The sequence below is a fragment of the Protopterus annectens genome, unplaced genomic scaffold (assembly GCF_019279795.1).
Source record: "Protopterus annectens isolate FY-2018-M unplaced genomic scaffold, PAN1.0 ctg64749_obj.part0, whole genome shotgun sequence".
NCBI lineage: Eukaryota > Metazoa > Chordata > Ceratodontiformes > Protopteridae > Protopterus > Protopterus annectens.
In genome coordinates, this window is record NW_025052790.1 from 1 (window position 1) to 10390 (window position 10390).

The window sequence follows — 10390 nt, forward strand, 5'->3', positions numbered from 1 at the left end:
CAAAACTACTCTCTACACCATTTTCTAGCTAAAAATTCATTTTAAATAAAAACATTTCCCCCCATCCCATCACTCTCATATCTACTCTTCATTCATTCTATTTTCTCCTTACTATCTGCTACACCCCTTTTCCCTTTAACAAAACTACCCCTTTATTAAAAATTTTTATTTTCCACATCACTTAGAAGTCACCCATCCAAGATAGCAGCATCCCTTTTTCCCCCTTTACCACCCATCCTCTTTTCCTCTCTGGGTTGTCATCCTATCACACTATCCTACTATACCCTCCACATCACCCACCCCTTACCCACACTGTATCACCCTTCTATTTAAGTCCGCATTTCTCTGTCTCTCCCCCCCTCTTTAATTTCTCCTACATTCACTTCATAAACTAAAACATTTCAACTCCCTTCTCTCTCCCAAACATAGACTCAAATCCACTGCCTACTACATTACCTTTTCACCAAACTAACACTATTTCCTACTGCACTTTTTTTAGAGGGGGACATCCATCCAATCCTGGTCCACCCTCCCACATCACTCCCAGCACTGCCAAACCCACAAGTACCAACCCCTCTCCCACCTAAATACCTACCACTCTTTTCCCATAAACCTACAAAGTCTTCCAAACAAAATAAAATTTCATGTTGGATTGCCCACCACTCTCCCACATCTTAACTCTCTCAGAAACTTGGCTAAAACCACATATTACAAATTCCAAAATTCTACCTCCGGATATAACATTTCGTCGGATAGGCTTTCTAAAAAGGGGAGGTGTCACCATCCTTACTCTGAACAACTTAACCTCTCCCCTTCCTTCCACCCCAGACTTCTCCCCAGAAAAACTTATCTTTCTTAAATCATCTCAACCCTCATAAAAACTGGCCATAGTGTCTATTTACATACCCCCTGGAAACAACATTCCAATCCTTGAAAATATTTTATTTTGGGAAATTCCAAAATATATCATATGAAACAATCATACTAGGTGATGTTAATATTGATTGGAATAAGCTCTCCCCATCCCCCAGTTCCCTATTAACCTATTGGCTTCAGTCAACTTATTTTTCTCCCACTCACATACACAAAAACTCCAGCTCCATTTTTGATTGGATCTTAACTTCCAAACCCAATCAGTATCAAAATCCCACCACCTTACCAGACTCAATAAGTGACCACCTCCCTACATACAAGGCTACCTTCTTAAGACCCTAAAACCCACCTCTATACACAGTGCTGTAACCTGTCCAAATTTAATACAGAAACCTTTAACTACCAACTGTCTCTGATCAACTGGTCTTGCCTGTATAGCTTTCCTCTAAATGATGCCGTTCTTGAATTTAACAAAATTTTCCTAAACATACTAAATGCTCTAGCTTCCATTAGGAAAATTAGGATCAAACCATATCCTGCCCTCTAGCTCTCCAAAGATACCCTTTCCACCATGAAACTTAGAGACAATACCTGAAAACAATGGTCTAAGTCAAAATTTCCTTCTCTCCTACTTAAATATCAAGAACTGATAAACATCACTAAAAAGCTTATTATTCAGGACAAAACAAAATTCTGTTGAGAAGCCCAATCCACCCAGTTTTCTAATCCAAAAAAATTCTGGCACACTATGAACAGTATATGCCATCCTGGTAAACCCTCTACCCCAAGCCCCTTTCCTGACAATACCATCTTGAAACTGCCACTCTTCTGAATAACTACTTTATAGATTCTATCGGAAAACTAACCCCCCCAGACTACAGTCAAAAACTACCTTTAACCCCCTCAACTACCCAGCCACAATCAGCCTTCTCCATGAAACCTGTTTCCACTGCCTGTATCAAATCCCTCCTTCTAAAACTGAAATCTTGCTCACCCTCTATTGGCAACCTCTCAGCATGGATTTAGACCTCACCACAGCACATCCACAGCCCTGCTATCTTCTTCCCAGACTGTAGCAGAAGCAAGGGACAACAATAAACATGGTGCATTTCCTAACCTCTCTAAAGCTTTTGACATCTCCTACCCTAAACTCCTCTCTAAATGATCCAAACTTAACCTCTCCACCTCCACTATCTTCTGTTTCTCCAGCTATCTCAATAACTGACATCAGTCTGTTAAATGGCAGATTTCCTACTCACCATTCTTACCTATCCAAACTGGTGTCCCACAAAGATCCATCCTTTTATCTTTAATATTTTCACTAACAATCTTCTCTCTGTCTGTAACTCATCTTCACTTATCCAATATAATATGTGGATGATTGTACCCTTATCACTGTCTCTGACAACCCACTGATGTACACCATCTCACAGACTTCAGTGTCATCCACTCTGTGACCACAAATCCCACTTTAGAAAGCAAAATATCTCTCAGATCTTTATTTAAATTTATCTTTAGGATTATGCATCAAGTTATTGTTTGATTTGTTTTCATGTTTGAATCTGTCAGACCATAAAGAGTGGTTTACATTTGACAATTTTTAACTCCGCAGTTGTTTTGTTCAAATAAAAATTTGCTGGTGAGTGACATGGCTGGTTTCTTTTGTTTCTATGAACTGTATTATAGAATCAGTACATGCTGTATGTTGTATTACTATTTCATATTATACAATGGGATTATACGGTATATAGGGTGCTGTATGTAGGTAGAGGCACTAGATAAAATTCACAATAAAAAGTACTAAAAAGTCATTTACACCTTCCCCAGTTGCCTGAAATTGCAGGCCTAATAATATCCAAAATTAATTTTTTGTTCCCAAACTTCCAAACTTCCATTAAAAAAACTTTTAAAGAGTCTTACAGAGAGCAATGTAGTAATGATGCTGGATAAATGGGCCCCACCCACCAATCATTCACACTATTTGATATGTGACATTATTTTAAGTTATTCTGCTTTGTACATATGCCTCTAAGTGTTTTCCAGTTTGAGGTATAATGCTAAAGGTTTACGTTAATGAGTATTTTCAACGTCGTCTTATTTCTGTTGATTTATCTCTCATTATTTTATATGATTTACTCTATCAGGCTTGATAAATAATTTTGCTTACTACTGTCTACTTTAAAATATAAATAAGTTATCTATACCTACAACACCTTTATTGTTGTTCATTCCCGTTACATTAACTCAGTGTATCTATTGTGTGTATCATTTACTTGCATGTACTATTGTACTTCATGTAAATGAAAGTTTGTTTTGTATATGCCATGAACTTCATGGAACTTTGTGCAAATTATTTTTCAAGTCCTGCGTAATAATATTTGTTTTATTACTCTGAACTGTGCCTGTTCCAGGGGTCCTGGGTGAAAACGGTTCTGTACCAGTTCAAAAACCTGATAATCAAACTGATAAATAAATATAAGAAATTAATTTATGGGTACAAAAATGGTCTTTGTGTAATAATAATTTGTCTGCTATAATAAAAGTGCATAAAATCTGACACAAGTCGAAGTATTAATCACAGATTAATATGAAATTATTTTTATTTTTCATTTTAAATAAATACATTAGAAATTAAAATGTAAAAAATACTATACACAGTTACAAAAAAGGACATTCATTTCTGTACAGGAGAGTCATTTATTCAGAAACATGATAAACTTGCTTGCTGATAACTTTTTCAATTATTCTCAGGATTCTTCTTTAACTCTGGCAAGATGTTCATAGCATTTCTCACCCAGCGTTTTGTAGGATCAGTGCAGAACTCATTGCCTTTAATACCCACAAACCTTAAAAAGACAGCAGAAGGAAATTACTCCATCAACTGTTTTCAGAACAGGAAAGAAATTATGTGTAGTAGCATATCTTTTTATAACGGAACCTGAACATTTACGTAAAGAGCAGTCACTGGATCTCTGTGCTAGTCTTTCAGTATTTCATACTAAAGCCTATATACTCTCATCTTTGAATGTTTATTTAATAAGTACAGTATCACAGTTATAAAAGTTATTAAGAAATGCTGTAAGAGTGTAAGTATAACAATATATGCAAACAGTGTCTAAATCCACAAAAAAGTACTGATATATGTAGATAGCTACATACATACATAACCTATTTTACACATACCTACATATCTATATGCAAACCTGTAAAGGTAATAGAATAATATATGGAAAGGGGCATTTCTGTGATTAGACACATTTATGGGACATTGACAAAGCTATCAGAGTATGCTGTGAATATGTAATGTGACACATTTTTACTGCATGTGTGTACCTGCATTACACAGGTGTGGCATAAAGTGATACTCTGATTCAACAGATATTTGTGAGGTAGAAGCTAGCTAGCACAAACTTTTGCTATAGAAAGCAGAACTGTTATATGCTAACTCCTCCATCTACCTCATGCATATCTGGGGGTGTGGCTCTATGCATATTTGGGGTAGCAGCCAGGCTCCCAATCAGCTGCTTAAACCTTAAGGAATCTAGCCATGGAACAGCAGCAAAAATTGCCTGGACCATACTAAATGACAAATATTTAGGAATTAAAGCTTATCATTCTGAGTGAGTTTTTTATATATATATATATATATATATATATATATATATATATATATATATATATATATGTTTTGGTTAGTGTCTATTACTTGTATTGTAATTCAATTACTAAATATTCTGTACTATTATTATTTAATCAGTAATGAATATAACAATACTTACACCACACCTGCTTTGTTACATGTTTTACTTGTTCTATAAAACGTCTTCAGAACACTGGAATGAATCGGTTTGTTTTGATAAGATAAACAGCATGTCATTGGTTCATGGACACCAACAGGACCTGTTATATATATATATAAAAAAAAAAACAGTCAATACCGTATTTAACATATTTTTATCATGGCATTTCCAAATTTAAGACACTTTATTAGTTCACTCGGTACATTTCAGATAGTTTGAGTATTATACATGCATGAGTATATGCCTGTACATTTGTACACATAACCGTATACTTGCTACACATTGATGTATGCCAGCTCAATTATTCTTGCAATGGATTTTGAAACTTTATTTTTACTGCTCAGTCACATTTTCATTATTCTATTTTCTATGTATTTTAAATGTATTAAAGCTAAATTTAAGACAAGTGAACATTAGTTAAATTCAAAACACCAATGAAAATAGATTAGCTCCAGTTTATTGCTAGACTTCTGGGAAAATAGTTGTAATCCTTTACAGAATGGGGGAGCTATAAATTACACCCTAATTGGAGAACAGACATTCTCCAGCAGAGTGTTAATCCACAGGTAATGCCCACTGAAAAATGAGTCTGCCGCTTCAATTAGCATATCAAGATGCCGTGGAGCTCAGACTGAAAAAAAATAATAGCTGCTATTATTTAATGTTCACTAAGCAGCACTTTTGCTGTTTAGCCAGTGTAAAGTGAAAAAGAAGAAAAAATTAAAATAAAAAAATTTGTGTGTGCGTGTGCTTATATCTGTGTGTGAGATAGTATGCATGTATGAGGGTGAGATATTCAATTCTTAATCTCGAAAGAAGAAAGAAAAGTCGAGAGATCGAGATATTATTTTACATTCACTAAGCAGCACTTTTGCTGTTTAGCAAGTGTGAAAAATTAATGAAACAGGAAAAAAGTATGGGTGTTTATGTTGCTGTCTGTGTGCATGAGCAAATGCATGCATGAAAGCAGAAGAGACTTTGTGTGTGTGTGTGTGTGTGTGTGTGTGTGTGTGTGTGTGTGTGTGTGTGTGTGAAAGTGTGAAGAATGAAAGCGATCGAGCAATACCCCAGCGGCATCAAGGGAACAAAGGACCAAATATATGAACAGGTTTTAAATATTGCTCTTATAAACTTTGAAAGTTGCTAAAATAACAGGGTTTCCATTAGCATGTATTTTCTGAAGGATATGAAGTCTGAAACTCAAATGTCTGTCATTATTTAATTAATTAAATCCCCAGTAATTTCACACTACAAATTTTAGGAAGAATGGACCAACCATATGAGCCAAAAATCTGTACAGTGGTGATGTGTGCTCTCAACTCTTAGCTCGAGATAACTGGAAAGGCCTAAAATAAAGAGGGGTCAAAGGCTCAAAACAGGAACATATTTTACTGAATATTGGCATTTGTGTTAGCATGCATTTTCTGAAGCAGAGGTGTGACTGTGTGAGAGTGAGAGAGAGAGAGTGAGAGTGAGAGATGACTACTGGCTGCAGCAGGAGCAGCAAAGAGGTTTGGATACCTCTGGACCTTTCAGCTGAAGAAATCTGGATAAAGCCTAAAATAATGGGGGGAACAAAGACTCAAAAATACAAAGGGATTTTAATTATTGCTCTTATAAAATTAGAAACTTGCTTAAATAAAGTAGTTCTGTTAGCATGGATTTAATGAAGATAATAAAACTCTGAAACTCAAATGTATGCCATTATTTAGTAACTTCAGTCTCCAATGACTGCCAACATCCAAACATTTTAGGATAAGGGACCAAAAATTAAGTAAATACCTGGACAGTTTTAAAAGTGTTATAGTTTGGATATAAAATGCTTCCTCCGATACCATTAACATGTACTATAGCAAATTTGAAAATTAGGCAGAGTAATTGTTTTACATCAAAAATATATAAATAAACATATAGTAATAAAAAACAATAAGTAAGTAAAACACAGCAATTATACAGACAGCCCATTCTCTAAGTGTAATAATGCCCTCCAGGATGTGTATTAATGTAGAAATAATGTCTTTCCATGGGTGTAGAGGCCAATAACACACACCCTGTCAGGCATTATTGCTTGCTTAAAATGCCAGCAGATATGAAATCAACTCCAGGAATATCTGTACTTTAGCACAAGCTGGACAAAACATTCAGTGTTACTAAGAATTACATGTAGTCATTTAAACCTTGATTATCTGGCACAGAAGAGTCATTGCCAAAATTAGAGTAATGCAAAATAAATGTAAAAAAATCACATTAAAATGAAAAAAGAAGCCAACTGGGGACAAACACAAATGAGATGACATGTAATTCTTGTAATTTAATTAGTTTATTTTTAATTGGAACGTCTGAATATCTTCCAGATCAGTTTTCATCCACTGTATAGTTTGCAGACAGGTAGATAACACATTGAGGAGTTGACCATAAGCCTTTTTGCTGACTCACTTACTTGCGGTTATGCACTACATGCCACTAGATATATAAATTATTTAATGAGCACTAAAACTCAATGTACCCAGCTCTGTCACTATATGCTATAAAGACATCATAACACAGTTAAGAACTAATATTGGTGACATTAACTGGCAGCTGTCATGAGAACACTCAGGCCCAAAAGAATTATCCTGTTTCCCACAGCCTGCTCTTTTCTAAATAATCAGCTCCTTCCGTGACTTTGCAAGTCATCAGCATTCCCTTATATTGTCCTTTATATATTTTTATTGTCACAATCATATCACTCCTTACCCCCCTCTGTTTCATTGCTTCCACTTCACCCTTAACTACTATCTTTGGTATACCACCTTCCCATACAATAAATCTACCAAGCTGTACTACTCATTTTAACTTCTGTATGCCTGTGTTACTATACCAACATTTCTATTTGTGTAAATTCATTTATTAATATAACTATTTCATCTCTGTCCACTGTCAGCCATTGTGCACTATTCACTTCTTTAATCATTTATTTCCCAAGTTATACATACTGTTATTAATTAGTACACCAGTAACCACTAATGATCATTCTATGTGTATACTGTTTTTACCTTCTTCAACATTGTAACAGTTGGTAAACAGCACCTTTTTTCACAATAGACATTGTGAGCATTGTTTCAAGTACACACTTTGAATTTGTTTCATATGTAACCCAAGGCTGGGCCAGAAAGAAATGCTTACATGACCAGCACACTACCCTGGTTGTCAAACAAATAAATATATTTCAAGTTTTAATAATATAGACTATAGTGAATGCTGATTATCATAGAAGTGGCCAGGATTCGGTTCCATGACTGTGCATCCATATTACATAAATAAGGTACTTAGCATCACTATACAATGCAGACAAGTAAATGTAGCTCAAAGACAAAGTCCTGATCATGCAGATTACCATAGGCATGCCTCTGTTTTACTAACTAAATCAGAGACCGATTGTCATCACCTACTCACATAGCCGGTGAGGCACAACCATACGCATGTTCATCTTTTTAAGTTTAACTGTTAAAGGATGCCAGTTCCTTCCTGTGTCATCTATGATAATTCTGGCTTCTCCCAGAATAAATGCTGCAGGTACTATGAAAATTAGCATTGACTCTTCAGTTATGCAACCACCCAAAGCCATGGTGCTGCTTTCCATAAGACCAACACTAGTGCTAAAACAGTGCAAAAGAGAAATTGCTGTGTTACTTAACCTCCAGGAAATATCACTTGAGACACTTTTGTATATATCCTGTCAATTTAGTGAAGCCTGTCTGTATTTATATTGGAGAATTATTACATTTAATTACACAGATTAGATGTTGTAGCAAAGCAGAATCTTGGCAGTGGTATGACAGATATATTTCTTCTTTAACTGAATTTGAGAGATACGAGAGGATATTCTGCATTTGTATTCTGCCCTTACATTCAGAAGTAGTGTGCTAAAACAGAATCATGTAAATAACTGACAATTCATGAGCACTTTTTTAAATGACCACAACTGTTAATATTGTACAATAAAGAGAAAAACATTCCTGATTTTTTCCCTCTTACACCTATCAATAATAACTCCATTTAGTATATTCATACATAGTACCTAATTCACTGTTCACAAAGCAAGAGGAAACCCAGAAACACCCAAATTATGTAACCCAAACTTATGTAAAACAAAAATTATATTAAATTAACTGTCTCTGCAGAAGATTGTGTTCACCTACTCACTGGCAGATAAAAGCAAACATATTCACCCTTTCAGGATATAGTCACAAATGGAAGAATCTTGAATGCCTAAATAACAGATATATTTAAAACTCAAGAAAAAAACAATGCACACAGCATTTCTGTCAGCCATATACAGAAAGCTTAACCTTAAATCATCTACCACTGTACCATTGTGATATTAAAACAAACATTATATGAAAATAGAAGTCTTAACAACTGAAGTGACTACAAATAAAAATACTGCAACTTAACAGCAGATCAGTTTTCTAGTAAAACAAAAACAGCAAAGAGGCAATGTGTCTAGAACAAAAGTTAACTATACAGCAATCTTTTTTTCTTTTCATTAAACATTTTCTTTACAATGTCAAAATACATCCATATCATAAACAATTTATTCTGACATTACACGTCATACCCTGCAAAGCTCTTCCATTGAAAGAGCATGCACTACTGTGCCATAAACCAACTCTTCTTTATATATTATCACTTATTTCATTCTGATGTAAATGATAGCAACAAACCAATTAGCCATGATATATCTTAGTTTATTATAACTAATTAGATAAAATGCCTCTCAGTTACAGCAGCTGATTCTAGTGTTTGTTGATACTCGTGTGACAGGGTTGCAATTCCATAACTTAATGTTTCAAATGTTTCTTTTTGTATATATATATATATATATATATATATATATATATATATATATATATATATATATATATATATATATATATATATATATATATATATATATATATATATATATATATATGCATATATATATATATATATATATATATATATATATATGCATATATATATATATATATATTATATATATATATTGTGTGTGTGTGTTTGTGAGTGTATGTATAAAAACAGGCTGATATCTGGTATAAGTTTTTATTGCTCCATCAGACTTACCAGCATCACAATTCTCTACGTAGGCTGCTACTAACAAGACAGAGAGGAGTGCTGCTCTTAAAAGGCTCATCTTTGGCAAAATCTGTCACTCTTGTTTGTTGTTATCAACAGTACAGTGAGGAATCCTGCTGGCTGTCCTCAATTTATACATGGATTTGTGAATAATAATGTGAATTTCACTGAACTGGTGGTGAAAATTCATGGGAATTATGTAACAAAATTTTTATGGTCTAAAATTATCAATTTTGATTCTTTTATCATAATTCTGGAAACAATGAAACTAGGAACTATATGCTTCTCATTTTTGTTTCACTTTGAGTTCAAAGAACTGTGAGCAAATAGCTTGAAAGTAATAATATACTTCATAAGAAGTTTTGTTCTAGTTTGTAGAAAACATCAGGGTAAATCCTGACTGAAATACCATCTTCACAGACACACACACACACACACACACACACACACACACACACACACACACACACACACACACATGAATCCACAAGCTTATATCTTATTTTTATGATACTTTACTAAAACAGTATTTTGTTTTCATTCCACACATTTAAAATTACAGACTCTGACCTATATGTTCTCTCTGCCCTTGTATC

At 34.3% G+C, this 10390-nt stretch overlaps 1 protein-coding gene across 1 annotated transcript; it reads right to left on the reverse strand.

Moving 5' to 3' along the window:
• Positions 1–3506: 3506 nt before the first annotated feature.
• Positions 3507–9884, reverse strand: LOC122792039 (C-C motif chemokine 4-like). The gene is made up of 3 exons (XM_044059862.1): positions 9783–9884; positions 4653–4773; positions 3507–3719 (listed from the first exon to the last, which is right to left on the reverse strand). The coding sequence occupies exons 1-3, from the start codon at positions 9850–9852 to the stop codon at positions 3611–3613; spliced, it is 300 nt and encodes a 99-aa protein (XP_043915797.1). The 5' UTR covers positions 9853–9884; the 3' UTR covers positions 3507–3610.
• Between the last annotated feature and the right edge of the window lie 506 nt (positions 9885–10390).

Excerpts from the sequence above, each read along its gene's own strand:
- LOC122792039 (XM_044059862.1), bottom strand. The coding sequence starts at position 9,852 with ATGAGCCTTTTAAGAGCAGCACTCCTCTCTGTCTTGTTAGTAGCAGCC. Across the intron at positions 4,774-9,782 it reads CGTAGAGAATTGTGATGCTG|GTCCTGTTGGTGTCCATGAA; the intron begins GTAAGTCTGATG and ends TATATATAACAG. Across the intron at positions 3,720-4,652 it reads TGTAACAAAGCAGGTGTGGT|GTTTGTGGGTATTAAAGGCA; the intron begins GTAAGTATTGTT and ends TGTCTTTTTAAG.